The following is a 19,628-nucleotide window of genomic DNA, read 5'->3' as shown; positions in this document are numbered from 1 at the left end:
TCCTGGGACTAAGCGAAGTCCGTTGGCCAAACTTTGGAGAACACAAGCTGCCGTCGGGACAGGTACTACTCTATTCTGGTATTCGAGGTGAAAACGCTCCCCGCCACCGTGGAGTTGGTTTCCTGCTTAGCGCCCAAGCAAATGCGGCGCTCATCAAGTGGGAACCTATCAATGAGAGGATAATCGTTGCCAGATTCAGAACGCGGGTTCGTAACCTAACCATAATCCAATGTTATGCGCCAACCGATGCTGCCGAGTTACAGGACAAAGAGAACTTTTACAGTCAACTGAATGCAGTCGTGGATAAAATTCCGAGAGGTGACATCAAGATCTACATCGGCGTGTCATGGGGCGCCATGGTCTTGGCGAAATGAGCGAAAACGGTGAGCTGTTGGCAGAGTTTTGTGGCAATAACGACATGGTGATCGGGGGTTCGCTCTTCCCCCATCGACCAGTGCACAAAGTCACGTGGGTTTCCCGTGATGGACATACCGAAAATCAAATCGACCACATCTGCATCAGCCGAAAATGGAGAAGGAGCCTTCTTGACGTTCGGAACAAACGCAGTGCCGACATCGCGTCTGACCACCATCTCCTCGTTGGAGAGATCCGCCTTCGTATCGCGCGGGTCCAGCGGCGGGAGGAGCGGCTCGGACGGCGATTCAACACACGCCGATTGGAAGATCCAGCAGTAAAAAGGTCATTCGTCGAGGAACTGGAGACCAGAGCTGCGGATATTCCTGATGGTGGCAGCGTAGAAGAGCAATGGACGGCGATCAAGGATGCCTTTACTGAAACGAGTGAAAACAACCTGGGCGAGCTGCGCGCTCAGAGAAAGGAGTGGATCACGGATGACACCTGGAGGAAGATAGAGGAGCGGAGAAATGCAAAAGCCGCGATAGAGCGGGCGAGAACCAGAGGAGCGAAGAACCAGGCCCGCCAACTGTATTCGGCTCTCGAGAAGGAAGTGAAGCGCTCGTGTAGGCGGGATAAGCGAGCGTGGGTGGACTCCCTAGCCGATGAAGGTGAGAAAGCCGCAGCAACAGGCGATATCCGTCTCCTCTACGATATCTCACGACGCCTGAGTGGAGCAAGGATGAATCTTAGGATGCCAGTGAAGGACGCGACTGGTCAGTTGCTCACCGACCCCACTGATCAGCTGAAACGCTGGTTTGAGCACTTCGAACAGCTTCTACAAGTTTCGTCGGTCAACCAGCCATCAACATCTCGGCATGAACCGCCAAGAGTGCGACGCATCACTCGCGTCAATTCTGAGGCGCCATCCCTACCGGAGATCGAAGCTGCTATCCGAACCATGAAATCCAACAAGGCTCCCGGGGTCGATCGCATATCAGCAGAGATGCTCAAAGCTGACCCCATGCTATCTGCACAAATGTTGCATCAACTATTCTGCAATATCTGGGACACCGCGACTTTTCCGGCTGACTGGATGCAGGGCGTCTTAGTGAAGGTCCCAAAGAAGGGGGACCCAACTGTATGCGATAACTGGCGTGGCATTATGTTACTGTGTTGTGTTCTCAAAGTTCTATGCAAAGTTATCCTCAACCGGATACAGGAGAAGATCGACGCGACTCTCCGACGGCAGCAGGCGGGATTCCGTGCTGGAAGATCCTGTGTGGACCATATTGTCTCGCTCCGCATAATCTTGGAGCAGGTCAACGAATTCCAAGAGTCCCTTTACTTGGTTTTCATTGACTACGAAAAAGCTTTCGACCGACTCAACCACGAAAACCTGTGGGGCGCCCTAAGGCGCAAGGGAGTTCCGGATAAAATCGTCAACCTCATCGAAGCTCAGTATGAGGCTTTCACGTGCAGGGTGCTGCACAACGGAGCCCTATCTGACCCTATTCGGGTAGTCGCTGGAGTGAGGCAAGGATGTATTCTATCACCGCTACTGTTCCTCATCGTAATCGACGAGATAATGGTTGGTGCGATCGACCGTGTGCCGAACCGTGGGTTGCTCTGGCAGCCTATTACAATGGAGCATCTAAACGACCTAGATTTGGCGGATGACGTTGCTTTAGTATCACAACGGCGTTCTGACATGCAGAGTAAGCTCGACGATCTCGCCGAACGCTCCTCAGCGGCAGGTCTCAACATCAACGTCAGCAAGACTAAATCGTTGGATATCAACACGGGAAATCCATCCAATTTTACGGTAGCTGGTCAGGAAGTGGAGAAGGTTGAAAGTTTCCAATATCTTGGCAGCCAGATAGCGTCGGACGGCGGAACCAAGAGTGACATAGGTGCACGGATCAAGAAGGCAAGGGCTGCTTTTGCGAGTTTACGAAACATCTGGAAGTCAAATCAGATTAGTCTCCGCACGAAGATCCGAATTTTCAACTCTAACGTGAAATCTGTACTGCTGTACGCTAGCGAAACATGGTGCGTATCAGCGGAGATCACACAGAAGCTGCAGGTGTTCATCAACCGATGCCTGCGGTATATAATTCGTGCTTGGTGGCCTCACAACTGGATTTCGAATGCCGAGCTCCATCGACGGTGTCACCAGAAGCCGATATCGACAGAAATTCGGGAACGTAAGTGGAGGTGGGTTGGCCACACTCTACGGAAGAGCGGAAATGAAATCTGCAAACAAGCGCTGGATTGGAATCCAGCCGGACATCGCAGCAGAGGCAGACCCAGGGGCTCATGGCGGCGAAGCCTAAACAAGGAGATTAAGCAAGTCGACCGGAATTTGACCTGGGCCCAGGTCAAGGCGAAAGCAAACAATCGCCCAGGATGGAGATCTTTCACGTTGGCCCTTTGCGCCAGGGATGGCGCTCAGGACACTTAAAAAAAAAAAAAGAGCGCAAAGGTTCGTTCTCATTCTCTTGTTAGTTGTAAATATCTCAATTATCGATGATTGCGCCGGTGCGCCTTTCAAGACTTATGAGCTTCCCCTGGTTCATTCTGATAGTGTTGTTCTGATGAATAAAGAGTTGATTAATTCAAGTTTGCTACCCAGGGGACTTCATGAATTTTCTTTAGATTTTGACACTGTTTTGTATCAAAAAATGTTTTCGGAAGTGTTTGACAGATATTTTTCATTACACTTCAGTCGAAAGAGTTAGCCTTTGTGATAAAAAAGTTTTGCAATTCTCCCTACTTCGGTTAGTGCGAAAAGGGCCATACAAGTTTTGTTTACACAAGATGATAGGCCCTTCAAATGTTACGTTAGGTAGCGATTAATATAGGAACTAAGAATATGCTCAACGAATTCATTAAGCATTGAAAAAAAAAGAAACTAATATGTGGTGGTAAACTATAACGAAGAAAGTCTGGTGCACAAGTTAACAAATGAGGCACGCGACGCCCCTGAACAAATTTACGCAGCACTTTTCAGTGCTCAATATATCTGTGAATTTTCTACCTTTTTTGACTCTTATTCTTCTTCGATCCTTGTTTGGACCCTACCCGACGCAATCCTTCTTGGATATCGATTTGGAAAATTCCTCTTCGATCCTTTAGATTCTTTTAGTAATCTTCTTGGAAGTCGATTTGGATAAAATATTTATTGCCTCCATGGCACCTTAGCGCAAAAGAAAAGGGCAATCTATTGATCCCCCTTCTGATGAAATTAATTTGAGCAATAAATTTGATTTGCTCACGAATGATCCATCATCCAGGAAAAATTCTAGTAAATTTTCCCGGCTTAATTCCAAGAAGGAAAATATTCCCCTATTGTGATAACCACTTCCGATTTCCGTGCTCTTCGCATGGAACTTTTGAACTTTGTGAAATTTAAGTTTTCACTGCAAATTGGCCGCACGCTATGTCTGAAGGAACTTTTTTTGCAACATTCATGTACCTCAGATTTTTCTTCAAAGGATGTTAGTGTTGATCATAACAATCAAATCTGTGACGTTTTTAAAATATTTCATCTTGGGTTTTTTGAGAAAACGTGTTTTGAAGTTAACATGGCCGATTGTGAAGACGTATATGAACTATGGACCACACAAAACTATTATGAATTGAAAAAAAAATGCATTTAAATAAGGTTTAAAAGTTGATTGCATTAATCCAAACGGCATTATAAAGGTTCTCTTTGATCCACATTGATTTTGTCGACTTTGCGCAAAATCATTTTATATTTGTTGGTAGCACCACATCTTATTTAATTTCTATTCCCTCATAAGAGTAAAAGAGAAAGAAACGAACAGGACAGTCCGTGATACACACGTTTTCATAGTAGGCATTGATTTTCGTCCTGTTTCGAGTGTTTTTTATTTCATAAATGCATCGTGTAGAATTTAAAAATCTCATGAAGAAAATAGAAAGTTCGCTTAATGTGCTTCAAAAAAGCTACTCTGTAAAAAAAGTTCAATAAAGGATATGACAGGTATCCGGAAGTTTTGTGTCTCGTACTCAGTAGGTCGCGAAGATGGCATTTGTCACCAAAACATCCTAAGGGGTGGAAAATTTGCTACGATTTTTAAAAATAAATAGAGATGTTTGACTCAACGATCAAGATCGAAAATAAATTCTGACAACCATGGCGAAAATCAGGAATACAGGAATGAAGCTCACATGAGATTAGCTACTCTTGCCCAGTGATTTGAGGTAGCCCCCATATTGAATTACTAAAGAATTGCTAGAACTTATTGCAATTCCCATATTTTGTCTAAGGAAACTTTCAGGAAGGTTCAGTGATTTTCTAGGAAATTTTGCAAACTATAGGGAACTGTATTGAATTTTAGGAAAGTTCTGAAAACTTTAAAGAAGTTCCTCCAAAGAAGCAGAGAAATTCAACAACTTTCAGAGAAGTTTATTGAACATCAGGGAAGCTCTACAAACTTCAGGAAAATTATCCAAACCAAGGTTGCAAATACTCATTTCAGCTAAAATAATGTTTTTCAGAATAATAAAACCAAAAGATGGTATGATGGCATGTTTTACTTGTAACTTACAAGAAGAGGTTACAAAGCAGGTGTTTGAAACATCAAACCTGTAAATGTTGCTTTCTATGAGTCACAATCAGCGATTTTCTGATCGCTGAGTGAGTGAGTGAGTGAGTGAGTGAGTGAGTGAGTGAGTGAGTGAGTGAGTGAGTGAGTGAGTGAGTGAGTGTGTGAAAAATCGCTGATTGTGACTGTCCTGAAGTGAAATAAACAGGTTCTTTGCAACCTCTTCTTGTATGCTACCAATTCAAAATATGATCATGGCATCTAATTATTCCATAATTAAAAAAAAATTGCTTTAGCTGAAACGAGTATTTGCAACCTTGATGCAAACTAGAAAGATGTGCTTCGATCTTTAGAGAAGAAGTTCCATAAACTTGAGGAAAATTCTGCGAACTTCAGGGACGTTTTGTAACCTTCAGGGGAGTTCAATGTCCTCCTGGTAAGTTCAACGAATACCAGCGATGAACCAGCCGAAGGCTGAAAGTCTCTTTAATAAAGTAAATAAAAAAAATTAAATAAAAGTTCAACGAAGTTCCATAAACTTGAGGAAAATTCTGCGAACTTCAGGGACGTTTTGTAACCTTCAGGGGAGTTCAATGTCCTCCTGGTAAGTTCAACGAATACCAGCGATGAACCAGCCGAAGGCTGAAAGTCTCTTTAATAAAGTAAATAAAAAAAATTAAATAAAAGTTCAACGAAGTTCAAGAGAGTTCTGTGAACCATAGTAACATTATATGAATTTCAATGATGATCTGTAAAAAGTTTTTTTTAACGTGAGGAAAATTTTGCAAACTTTAGGATGTTCTGTGAACCACAGGGAACATTGTAATAGAGATAAATTCTTGCGATACCTCTTTCTCTTCTACGCTTCCCTTGTGAAATGTGATCGAGGGCATGAGTAGAACAATAAATCTTTCTCAATACAAATATTTTTTTAAATATTATTATATTTTTACTAACAATTATTTTTTAATTCCTTTCAATTTTTATTTTGATCTTTGATATCGGTCTAGTGGTTCAAAAGTAATAAATTTTTGAAAAAAGTCATTTTTGAAAAAAAAAAGATTTTTTGGACGATGAAATGGTTGCCCTTATGACAAAAAAAATGCGATAAGGAAAAAACTACAATTTTTTACCATATTCTGAAATCCACTATATCCTTTTGCTATGGAATGGCAGAATAATAGTAAATTTAGGGACTAAACCATTGTTTAATTAATTTATTATTAAATTTAAACATTATGAGATCATGACAAAGCTACGACATTTTACGGTACCGAAGAGGGAATCTTACTGTATAATTGAATCTTAGTATTTTGACTACTTCAATCCCTTTTTGAATCATTTTCAGCTGAATTTGTTCCGATCCGTAAAAGTTTTTTATCATCAATAGTCCGCATCCACCTTTGTAAACGGCTAATTATACTTCACCACACTTTTTCTCAAAAAACCCAAGATGAACTATTTTAAAACCTTCACCAAATTGATTGTTAGGATCAATACTAACTTCCAGTGAAGAAAAAACTGAGGTACATGAAGGTTGCAAAAAAAGTGCCTTCAGACATAGCGACGGACGGACGGACGGATTCAAATGTCTTCTCAAGTATCTAACTGAGAAGTAGCATAAATTGTTTACTCACGACACCAAAACTGAACGTGTGTTCCAAGTTGTCATGAAAGGACTGCCCAGTGGTGAATCCCTGGATCAGATCAAAGATGAACTGGCAAAATTACTATGAGTTGTGCCACTCCAAGTAATCAGAATGAAAATGAAATCCAGTCCTGGCGATTCGCACACTGGGATTTCTAATGATTTAGTACACTTCAAATCTATTGAACTAAACAACCTTAAGGCCTTACAAAAAGCTAGCCTTATGCTCCATGTCCGAGTGAAGTGGGAACACTTCAGGAAGACTGGAGTAAATTTTCAAAACCTCACCCAGTGCCGTAAGTGCCAGAGATGGGGTCACGGAACTGGAAATTGCTACATGCCAGCTGAATGCATGAACTGTGGTGATCCCTCTCACGCAAAGGACGACTGTCCTGTGAAGGAAGATCCTAAGAAATTTAATTGTTCAAATTGTGTTGAAAACCACAAATCAAATTTTTAGGAATGTATGACTCGCAAAGTGATCCTTCAATCTCGTTCTAAGCGACAGGTAGGAAACGCTCCACGTTTCCGACCAAGTACAAATTACTCTGCTGTTAACAACGGTCAGCGAGGAACAAATTCTACATTTGTGCCCGTAAGTACAAATATCACCCTTGCTTCAAATTCTTCATCTATACCTACTTCCTTCGTTGCTAACAATGTTCAGCGAGTTAATGAAGCTACCTATGCTGCTATTACAACGGGTAGAAATCAAAAAAATAACCAACAATGCTATTCAAACTGGAGTAAAATTTGCGAACAATATCGTCATGTCTTTGAACTTCAGTAATAAATCATCAAATATTTTAAATTGGAATGCTCGGTCTCTTAAATATAATGAAAACGAGCTATTTAACTTTTTGAGAGCTCATGACGTGTATATTGCCGTTATAACAGCGCTGGTAGCGATTACTGCTGTCAAAAATAGTGATTTTAGTGACCATGTTGAAGAAATAAGTGACCAAATATTGACTTATAGTTGTAAAAATAGTGACTAAAAAGTGACCTAAGAGAAAATAAATGTTTAATGATTTAGACTTATTCAACAAGTATCTCATAAACACTTATGTACGATATCAACGAAAGATTCAATAGAAAGTTTATGGCCAAACCCACGGTATAAGTCAGGGTGTCTATTAACTGCAAAAACCTGGAGAACCTGGAATCCTCAGGAAATTGTATTTTTCCTTAAAATACTTGGAAGACTCAAAGAATTTAATAATTTTGTTACTAACGATATTTCAAAGAAAATAATGAATTTTAAAATACAAGCATTATTTTCATTCACTCTTTGAACTTTATAGATCCACAGTGGACTAATATTCAGTAACAAATTAATTAATAAAAGAGAGGCTTGAAATGTTTTTTTTTTGAACATGCATATTAACTAGAAATTTTAAAGTTGAACTAGTTCTGAACATAAAAGCTATAATACTTCAAGAAATTTTCTGAAGTAAAAATCTGGATCTGGAGTAAAAATCCATGCACAGTTTTAAAAGCTCGTGGAATTTTATTATAATTTAAAGGACCTCATTTCAAAGAAGTTCTGGGGAAAAAATCTTTCAGAAAAACATCAACTGCAATCAGCTTTTAAGGTAGTTCTGAAGAATTTTAGATTTCTTGTGAAGCCTAGAAGTTTTGAGTAAAATTTCAAGAAACCTCGAATTGAATTAAAAGCTAATTTTAATGAAAACTCTGAAAATTTCTGAGGAGCACAACTATTTTATAGCAAAATTCCAAGGGCCTTCTGAGGATAATTTTATAAAGTTGTGGGAGAAAACGAATCCGGAGCATAAGTGCTTGGAATCTTTTTGAAAATACTAAAAGAAGGAATACAATTAAATCTGAGAATAACTCCAGAACATCTTCCAAGGAATTCGGAAAATACATTCAGGAGGGTTTGCCAACCAAATTATGAGAAGAAATCAAAGGAATTTGTGAGGAGAAATGCCACTGCATTCTTAGGAGGCTTTCAATGTGAGCAGAATTCCAAGGAAAGGAGTGAGATTCAAAAAGGAAATCTAAAATGAATTCAATGAATATTCGGAGAATTTTTCCAAAGGTTTTCTTATTGTGGAGAATTTCAAGGTAATTCCGAGGAAAACTAAAAGAAAAGTTAATTAGGAGGATAGCTTTATTGAAATGTTGAGGAATATTTCAATGGAAATCAGAACTACTTGAAAGTTCCCAAATTTTTCCTGTAGTTAATGAAACTGTCTTGAAGTTTTTTTGTAGTTTGAGAAACTAGCCGGATGCTCACAATACTTCTCATCAAATTCTTAAACTTCCCTGAACTTTATAGGACTTACTAAAGTTTCCTCAATGTTTCTAACGTTGCCTTGAAGTTTCGACAATTTTCCTTAAGTATTATAACCATTATAAACGCTCACTAATTTTCTCTGAACTTATCTGTGGTTACCTGAAGTTTTCTAAATTTGATTAGCAAATTTTCTGATATATATATTCATAATTCCCTGACGCTTCTGACGTTTTCGGATCAATCATAGAATTCATGGAATACCCCATAATTCCACGGAACTGCTTGTAATTCTCTGCAAATTTGCTTAAGTTAATGGGATTATTCTGAAGCTATCTGATCGTCTTTGAAGTACTCTGAACATTGCTGAATATCATAAAATTATCTAAAAGTATCTAAATTTATAATTAGTTCTCTGGAATTTCTTGAAGATATCACTGATTGCTAAAAGTTCTCGCATTTTTTTAAAATGAATGGATCTTTGTTGATTTTCTCTATTCAATGTAGCTAAATATTCGTATTTTTTAATTTCTTGAAATCTCCATAGTATAACACGATTAAAATACTATCACGTTTTCCGGATGTTTATATAATTTTTATCTCGTTCAAGAAATTCTCTCGGAGCTTTGATGAAGTTTCCGGAAATTCCCTGAGTTTCTCGCACCATCTTCAAGGTTTCTACAATTTCCTTGAAATATTTGAACTGCCCTTTGATTCTTCAATCTGTCTTGATGTTCTCGAAGCTTCCCTAAAGCTCTCAATTCTATTGAAGATCTCGGTTCTGCTGCTCGAAAATAAATGGAATTCCCATAAACACCTTTAAATGTCCCTAAAAAAATCTTAAGGGTTCTCGATTTTTTTTCAGCCCATCATGGAATTATCGTGAATTTTTCTAAATTTACGATTATAGATCTTTAAACTGCTCCAAAAGTCTGGACTAAAAGCTACGGAAACTGCTCCTAAGATCTGAAATTCCTCAAAAATCTCTAGATCTAGCTTTTCTAAGGTACTTAGAGCTCCTTAAAAATTTGCACAATACCCTCATGTTTTCTATATTTCTCAACTTTGCTTGACACCTGTGAAGTTCTCTGAAATTCTAGGAACTTCATACAAGTTCCCGAAAATTTTTGGATGCTAAAAGATCCGCTTTGAGGTTTTTAAAGCTTCCAGTAAGTTCCCCATATTTTCAGCGCATTAACTTCCCTTATGTTCCGGAGTTTGTTTATGGAGCTTCACTGAATTTCTCCGCATTTCTTTTCATTACTCAGAACCTCTCCAAAGTTCTTACAGTTACGAACAAAAAATAAATCATTTATTTTTTCTTTGATTCTGGCACTTTGAAAATTTCCAATATCTTGGCTTCGGTTCTGATCACCTTCCAGTAGCTTTTGAAATATCCCAAGAAATAATTTGTAATCCCAACAGCTCTACTTTCAATTACCATAGGGTTGATTGGGTGCAATATCGAACATTTATGGAATATAACTTCGATCCAAACATTCTTTTTCAAACCAAAGATGAAATTAATTAGTCTCTTGAATCTCTGACTACTTCTATAGTTGAAGCGAGAGCTGTCTCAGTACCAAAATGCGAGGTTAACTTCGATTCAATTATAATAGACGGCAATCTTCTGCTCTTGATCCGTCTTAAAAATGTCCGTAGGAGACCAGATCAAAGAATAAGCGATCCTGCCATGAAAGTTATCTGGCGGGATTTGCGAAAACAAATTTTAAAAGCGATTCTCTGTCCTGAGGAACAAAACTTTTAAACATAATGTTTCTAAACTAGACCCGAGTTCCAAACCCTTTTGGAACATCGCAAATATTTTGAAAAAATCTCAAAAACCTTTTCCAGCGCTTATAGATGATGGAAAATTTTGATCACAAATTCGGAAAAAGCTCAGTCCTATTGAGAATCAGGTTGCTCGGGATTATCTGAATATTTTCTCTCGGGAAAATATTTTTGATGATTCCTGGGGGACTGATTTGGACGAAGTAAGATCTATAACTAAAAAGTTTCATAATATGAAAGCTCCAGGTGATGATGGAATTTTCTATATCCTCATCAAAAAACTCCCAGAGAGTACCTTTTCTTTCTTGGTAAAATTATTTAACAGATGTTTCCATTTGGCATACTTTCCTGATAAATGGAAAAATGCAAAAGTTGTTCCAATTTTGAAGCAGAATAAAAATCCAGCTGAAGCTTCTAGCTACCGTCCAATAAGTTTGCTTTCTTCAATAAGTTAACTTTTTGAAAAGATAATTTTAAATAGAATGATGCTTCACATCAATACGAACTCAATTTTTGCAGATGAGCAGTTTGGATTTCGCCATGGGCATTCAACCACTCATCAACTCTTAAGAGTTACCAATTTAATTCGTTCAAACAAATCTGAAGGCTGCTCAACTGGAGTTGCTCTTCTAGACATAGAAAAAGCGTTCGATAGTGTTTGGCATGAAGGTTTGACTGCTCTATTGAAAAAGTTTAATTTTCCACTCTATATTATGAAATTAGTTCAAAATTATTTGACTGACAGAACTCTACAGGTAAATTATCAAAATTCCAAATCTGATTGACTACCTGTTAGAGCTGGAGTTCCTCAGGGTAGCATTCTTGGGCCTATATTGTAAAACATTTTCACTTCGGACCTCCCTGATTTGCCTCAGGGTTGCCACAAATCTGTGTTTGCTGATGGCACAGGCATTTCCGCTGAAGGAAGAAGTCTTCGTGTTATTTGCAGCAGACTGCAGAAAAGTTTAAATATTTTCTCATCTTATTTACAAAAATAGAAGATTTCTCCCAACGCTTCCAAAACTCCACTTATAATATTTCCACATAAGCCTAGAGCTTCCTTTTTGAAACCTAGTAGTAGTCACATAGTCACTATGAACGGAGCTCCAATTTCCTGGTTAAACCAAGTGAAATATCTTGGATTAATACTTGACCAAAAATTAACTTTTAAAGATCATATTGAGGGCATTCAAGCCAAATCTAACAAATATATAAAATGTTTGTATCCTCTTATCAACAGGAAATCCAAACTTTGCCTGACGAATAAACTTCTAATATTTAAACAAGTTTTTAGACCTGTCATGCTGTACGCTGTGCCAATATGGTCTAGTTGTTGCACTACCAGGAAAAAAGCACTTCAAAGGATTCAGAACAAAGTTCTGAAGATGATTTTGAAGCTGCCTCCCTGGTACAGTACTACCGAAGTACATAGAATTTCGAATGTTGAGACTTTTGAACAAATGCCCAACAAAATAATTAATCATTTCAGGCAAAAACCTTTGCAATCCTCGATTGCAACGATTAATTCCCTTTATACTTAGATAAGATTTAGTGTTAGTTTTTAGTTTTAAGATGTAAATTGTTATATTCACATGCAGGCTTTAAAAAAATGTTCAAAATACTGAATTGCCAAGGCAAGAACAATGGAAAAACACTTAGAATTATACCATAACAATTAGGGCTGGTAAGTTACTGTAGTAACTGAAGCACCTAGGTTAAAATGAAATGTAATTTATTTTGAATTTGGAACAAATTTAGAGTTAAAAAAACAAAAAAGGTTAAATTTATGTGATTTATCAGCAGCCAGAAATTCAGAAACGTGCTTTTAAAGCAAATTGTGTATATGATACAAAATTTATGGATTCCAAGTAATATTGCATTTTTTATAAAGGTTTCAACTATTCTTCAAGACCAAATTATGGCCAACAGAACTATGAAAAAACCAAAATTGTTACTTGGGATGTGTATGTGCGATTTGGGCTTTCCCACATTTTTCCCGGCTAATGCGCATTTCCGTTTCCCCCCCGGATTTCTCGGTTTTTACGGTTGGATGGACACCCAGGGATACAGTAATGACTTGATTTTGTCAGCTTCGGTTTTGAAAAAAAATCTTATGTTCTACGAATCCCACATGGTTTTCAGTGGTATTATAGCAACAAAGTAGGGTAGAGAACTACTTCGGCCTAAGCGCCCATTTTGGGCCTATCAAGTAGAAAAATTTAATAAATCCATGATTTCGGCGTTATCAGGTAAATTATACGTTTGATACGATACTTTAATTCAAATGCTACCGAACGAAGTAAATAAGCACGTGTCATATGAATGTTTGCACCCAATATTCTCAAATACAAATGAAGCCCTCCAACCGCATCAATCTTTATCTTCATCCGATAGGCCGAAGTAAATTTATTGGCGTTTCAATGGCGTTTCAATGGCGATTCAATGCGTTAGGCCGACTTTAGAATCCGTAGGCCAAGTTTGGCGTCAAGCAGCAGTGTTAGACTTATAACAATATCTCAACAATTTGTTTCTCTTTATCAAAGCTTACGGTACGTAAGGAAAGGTAAATAAATTAGGAAGCCATAAGTAATAATAACATACGGTTTGGTGCTAAACTACGCTAGATAAAGATAAAGAAAGAATAAGTGCGGGTTGTGCTTAATGGGCTAGAAATGGGGTAGTTATCATAAACATACGTCTTGAAGATGAATGAGAAAGATTTGGAATTACGGTTATGTGAAATTCTTTAAAGATAAAATTTTGGTACTCGAAGGGGCTGACATTGGGTCATTACTATATATAATTAACAAGAATGTAAACAAATTTGTTGGCATATTCTATTTTATCATTGCAAGATTAAAAAAAAACTTAATTTATCGACAAAATTTAAGTTTCAACAATTCAACAGATTGATCCATTTCGTTGCATGTTTCAGTGTTTTGATTTTTAAACTTTTAAATGTTTCTTTACGTAGATTAATCAGTCAAAATGGCAAAATAAATTGTCAATGATTACTTGGGAACTGCGTCATGATAACCTGAAATTAATCAATTAAGTTAAATATTATTATCGCACCTTCCTCATGTATCCTGCAAGTGTTATCGAATGCAGCGAAAGTTTTCAATCTCATTCGCAAAAAAAAGTTTAAAGAAGAAAACTATTCCACGAAAAATAATTGAATCCATTACTCTAACTAGTTTTGATAGTCATAGCATTGAATTAAGTTCCAGATGTTTATTTTTAGCTTTGAAATTTTACCCAAATTCATAAAGAAACAATCCAAACAAATGTTGGGCCCTTGCGATCCTTCTGACAGCACCGGTATTTCGCAACCCATAGATAGAGAAACAAATGCTCTTCTTAAATTTTGAAAGATCGACTTTGTTCCCATTCAATTCCACTTGAGCATACACACTTAGAAATGATTACCGACTTGGGTAATTTTTATCGAGCCCTCAATTTTGACCCTTATTTGAGAAGCTGTTTCACTAAATTTTAGTTTCAAAACACTGTCAACCTTGTACAAATAATCGAGTCTTGAATTGAACTGACCAATAAATCGAAATGCTTGACTTTTACCGAACAGTAAAGCTGCTGAAAAGTTTGGTAAAAATTACCGAAGTCGGTAATCATTTTGAAGATTGTAATGATGCGCATATACCACCAGTTTGATAATTTGCCTGATTTACGTTGCATGATATAAACTATTCATTAGGGTTAATTTTTCACTAAACATTTATTTCATACCCTGGCCGACCACGTAACGCCCGTTTTGTACGAAGCGTTCGCAAATCATTTACCAAAATGAAGTTTCTTTACATAGCAACTAGCAAAATCGGCGAGACATTAATCCAATCACATGCTTCACTTAAAACCAAAATAATAAAATAAAATCAATCGAAATGATACATACACTTTTTCTCGTCAAACAACTGAAAATCCTGCCCGATGTGCTGGTTGTTGTTCAGATCTCCCTGACCGTAGCTGGCCGTCGGCACGCGTCCAAAGAAAGCACCAAATTCATCACTGCGCACCCGGCGATCATCCCCGCCGTAATGAAGTCCAACGTGATTGAAACCGTTGCTGTTGTTATTGTTATTGCTCAGTTGTTCATGCACTACAGTTCTTGCCAATTCTGGTGCTGCAGCAGCTGCCGCTAGAACACTACCATCACCCCCGTAGTAATCGTCTCCCGCGTCCGACAGTGGTTCCTGCTTCACAACGATCAACGAAGCCAGGCGGGTTCGCATGTCCTTAAAAGTTGATCAATTGGGATTCGATACAATGCACACACATACACACACAGACGCACTTACGCTCACCCCCTCGGCACTGCCCTTTATAGAAGAAGGGGTTGTTTCTTCACCTTTTGCGACCGAGCAGTTTGTGGACGGATCTTCCGGTAACAACAGCACAGCAACTTCATGTTTTCGAATTTCCGTTTTCAGTTGTTTAATCCTTTTTCTCTGAGTATTGTGTGTGTGTGTGTTTATTTCAAACAAAATCAAAAAGCAGGGATGAACTGAAGAAAGCTACTTGGAAACTTGAAAGGCTGAACTGAAAATACGGGAACAGTTTCACACTTAAGCACTACTACTTCTACGAACGAACTAAAGAGAGCAATCAAGCGACACAACATCGAAAACAGCGAAAAATCGGAAATGGTGTTCAGACCTGTTGAAGGTGCTAGGACCTTCTGGTGCTGATCTTGTTCCTCCTCCAGCACGAAAGACACTTCACCGTAGTCACAATGCTAATCCACTTCTGCGCGCACTTCTGCTTTGTTCCCTATCCGAACTAATTTCAGACCAATCCACCAACTCCTTCCCGCTCACTGTTGTTCTTCATGCAGAAAACCAGAATTCCTAACCCGAATCACTAAACAAGTTCTTCACTGAAACCCCCAGTCACAGTCCTCTATGGTCCCAAAACACAAATGTTTCACTTTCAGGCAGCACGCAGCGACGCGGGCACGGGCAGATTCACTTTCGATTTCATTGGGCTTGAGATCGTCTTCTTCTGCTTTGTTCGGTCTGCGACAATACACCGAGATTTGTTCAACAAGCGCGGACAGCAAGGAACCGTAGCGGCGGCGAATGGAGAAGCTTCGCGGTTCGCATCCGGAAAGCTTTTGATAGCACTGCAGATCTTCGCGATCCTCTCGGGTGCCCAAAACGTGACTGTTGACCACCGCGCGTGCGATCGCAGCACGAACCGAACCGAACGAACGGAAAACGGAGAGCGTGGTGTTCGTACGAGAGATATAGAAGAGAGAGATCACTCCAGAGTTGTCGTCGTCTTTGATCGTGGTTTGTTGATCGCTACACCACCATCACCACCACCACCCCCAAGCGGCTGGGTGGGAGTACGGGGCGGTTCTTCGGAGCTTTGGAGTTTTCAAAGGTGGCCGGTGGGCCACCGACGCGACGATGATTCGTTTGCAACCAATACGACCTTCTCAAGAGCGCGCATGGAGGTGGAAGCCTTCAGGATTGGTTCGCTCACACCACTTGCACTTGCACTTTCGCTTTCGTTTGCTCCAGATCCCCAATTTTGCGCTTTTCACTCGTCGTCGTCGTCGTCGGTGTCGTCTTCTTCGTGTCCCACCACGGAGATTCTGCAGCTGTTGACTGACACCGTCAGTGGTAGGGATACACTACTAACTCCCACCACCCACAGTCCCGTTAGGTACACTCTCACTTTCTACCGTTACCGGTTGACCTCCGTCGGGAGATCTTCGCGCGAAAGGAGTCCTCCCCAAGGACAAACCCCCGTTCAATCCACTGTGCACGACACGGCTCGTTCTCGTTCCCGGTAACCAGTTAATGAGAATCCCGATTTATTTATTTTTTTTATTTTTGGATTAATAGACCTGCCGCAAACTGAGGCGAGATAGAGAAAAACCGAAAAATCCACACCTGTTTGCACCTGAACGATACGGCGTCTCGGACGCAACTGAACTTATCGTAGCCCCAGCATAGGACTATATTCTTCAGAAAGAGTACATACACATCATTTCTTCTCTCCTTTCGCGATACTCTTCGTTGCTGCTGCTGCTGTCGTCATAACCGGGCCGGGGTGCCCCAAAACCACCCACTCACCTTCCACATGGGAGTCTCTCCCCAGTTTACGAAGTGTCCAACCGACAACGACGGTTGAAAGCAAAACCAGTAGAAGCGCAGTTTCTCCGTGACCAACGAACGACGCCGACGACCACCGACGCCGACGTTTACCCTAACCTTACACAAGAGCAAATCTCCTGAACCACGATGACGTCGGCGACGCGACGGAGTAGCAAGGAAGATACCGCCGCCGCCGCCGCTGCATATGTGTGTCAGTGTGTGAGGCGGTCGCGGACAATATGCTCTCTGTCGGCTATGCTGCTCGTTGGCACGGCTGATGCTGCTAGCGAGTTAAATGGTGGCCACCACACCACAGTAGATTTGCCTGAGTGACGGTTTCTGATTAGTTTTCATTCGGTTGGATTTAGGGTTTTCTTTTGAATCCCAAGCACTTAATGTTTACTAGCGCGTTCCAATCCTTTGCGTTAGACTGAACTCGCCCTGGGGGTTTGAGTTTGCCGAGCATCCGAAACGCCAAGTGGTCCTCTTTGGAGGTGGCGCTTAAGCCATTTGTTTAAAAACCAATCTACGGAACACCCTACACACCAAAAAATTATGAACTTTAATGGCGATGTAAATATCCATGCATGCTAAAATTGAAGCATGTAAACTTCCTTTTCACGTAAATAAGCTACTTGCAAGAAATATTGCTTACAAAGATGGATGGTTGCATACAATATTCAGAATATTTCATTAAATGACTCATAAATTTACTGTAATGTAAATTTGTACGATATGTGACGCTCCATTTATGTGCATCAAAGTGACAGTACTTACTTACACTACTTTTTCGAACTGTGTAGTAGACCGATTGCGGCTAGCCGACTTTATGCCGGCTACAAATTCTGCAACTCTGACGAATCGATCAAACTTTACCCTTTCCGAATTCCATGAAACTTTGCAGATTTGTTCGCCTGGCAGCGTTGTCAGGTCATTTTCAGAAAAATCTGGACCAGTCAAAATATAAAATCTGGAAAAATCTGGAATGCTCCCAAAAATCCTGTTTTTAACATAATGCTTTTTTTTAACTAGTTCGTTTATTTACTAGGCTCAGTCGTGTGTGACACTTTGCGGAGCCAAAATCAGTAATGTTTGATTCACATTTTAAATAGCAGTATTTCTAGGTTAGTGTTGGGTACCAATTACTCGTGGCGGGCTCGAGGTTAATAGGTAACAATTTCAATTGGAAGGATCTAGGTAGGAAACTGGTTTCTGAAGCCTCCTTCAGATACTACTCTCGGACGGTTGACCAAATCCTGGCTGGGCAGGGGCAAGTAGCACAGGAACAGGAGTATAATAAGACTGGGACACAATGGCGGGAAATTGTTTGGAAAGGAGGGGATAGTCACATCAAACTCTAACATCAGACAAACAAAGGAATTCGTAGATCGCTTGCATGTAGGGAAGATCACGTGTTCCCAATACATCTCTTACTTCACGGAAGGGTTGTCTACCTCGGGCCACTAGGGTATCCAATAGTCGTGCTCTGTAGGCGTCATTACCCGGGCAATACCAAAATGCGTGATCGATGTCATCATAACCGGTTCTGCACCTACATATATTGCTGTCAACGAGGTTTATTCTATAGAGATGTGCGTCTAGCGAGTAGTGGTTGGACATAAGTCTTGACATCACTCGAATGAATCCCCGACTTACATCCAGACCTTTGAACCACGCTCTCGAAGAAACATTTGGAATAATGGAATGTAACCACCGCCCAAGAGAATTATTTGTCCAATCGTTTTGCCAACTTAAAAGAGAACTCTGACGTACTAATGGGAAAAATTCATCATGTGAAATTCTTCTATCATAAATCTCGCCTTGTTGTGCGCCCACCTTTGCGAGAGAGTCTGCCTTCTCATTGCCTGGGATTGAGCAATGTGAGGGGACCCATACAAAGGTAATCATATATGATCTTTCGACCAGCAAACTCATCTGTTCCCTTACCTTTGAAAGGAAATAAGATGAGTGCCTACCTTGTTTCATCGACCGAATAGCCTCAATCGAACTGAGACTATCCGAGAAGATGAAGTAATGGTCTATGGGCATATCGGAAATCATCCCCAATGCGAAGTTGATTGCTGCTAGCTCAGCAACATAAACGGAACAAGGTTCCTGAAGTTTCCGAAAGGCGGTTGAGTATTCATTGAAGACGCCGAAGCCAGTAGATCCATCAATGCGTGATCCATCAGTGAAAAATCTTCTATTGCAATTGACTTGTTGGTACTTTTCAGCAAAAATGCGGGGTACATAATGCTATTGAAAACAACTAATGTGCCAATCTCCCGTAAAAATCGGTCAGGATGATCGTCTGGAATTTATTCAAAGTATACTAGAATATTTATGAATTCCATGTTTTAAAAATATATATAAAAAGCAAACTTGTTAGCATTGCTAAAATCATCCCAAAGTTAAGAAAAGTATTGACACAGTGTTCCCAAAAAGTTTAAATATCCATTACGCAGCATTTCAAAATTGATTTAAATTTTTGGTAAATTACTGCAGAAAATATGTTTAGGATTCCGAAGCAGCAAAGATTCAAGCAACTTTGATTGGATGATTTTTTTACTGATAGTCGATTTAGTCCTTACTATTATTTGATGCAGTACCAGAATATGTTTTAAAGATTTTATTAGTTCTACATAATTCTTGACATCATTCAACTCACAACACACGGTAGACCAGTAGGGTTTATTACGGGTTACTCCACATGACAATTACAAATAATTTTATGCCAAAAAATAATATTATTATACAACTAAAATGAAAGTCTGAAAGCGTAATCTTTGAAGTCTCAGGATCTTGAAATGATTCTAAATTCTGGAATGTATATTTTTCCTGGGTCCCAGATCATGGAATTTTTTGTTAGTCTGAATGTACTT

General features: G+C 39.6%; 1 protein-coding gene across 2 annotated transcripts in view; it reads right to left on the bottom strand.

Annotated features, from left to right (window-relative positions):
• Hr38 (Hormone receptor-like in 38) overlaps positions 1–15,843 on the bottom strand; it is a 422,270-nt gene extending 406,427 nt beyond the window's left edge. For both annotated transcript variants that reach the window (XM_065232790.1, XM_065232799.1), the window contains exon 1: positions 14,538–15,843. In XM_065232790.1, the coding sequence (XP_065088862.1) occupies positions 14,538–14,874 (337 nt within the window). In that variant the 5' untranslated portion in view covers positions 14,875–15,843. The remainder of the gene's footprint in view (positions 1–14,537) is intronic.
• Positions 15,844–19,628: the final 3,785 nt, after the last annotated feature.

This window comes from Ochlerotatus camptorhynchus, unplaced genomic scaffold, assembly GCF_037179485.1.
Source record: "Ochlerotatus camptorhynchus isolate MF236.1 unplaced genomic scaffold, CSIRO-AGI_Acam_v1.1 ptg000036l, whole genome shotgun sequence".
In the NCBI taxonomy this organism is placed as follows: Eukaryota; Metazoa; Arthropoda; class Insecta; order Diptera; family Culicidae; genus Ochlerotatus; species Ochlerotatus camptorhynchus.
This window is presented reverse-complemented; position numbering and strand designations above follow the sequence as displayed.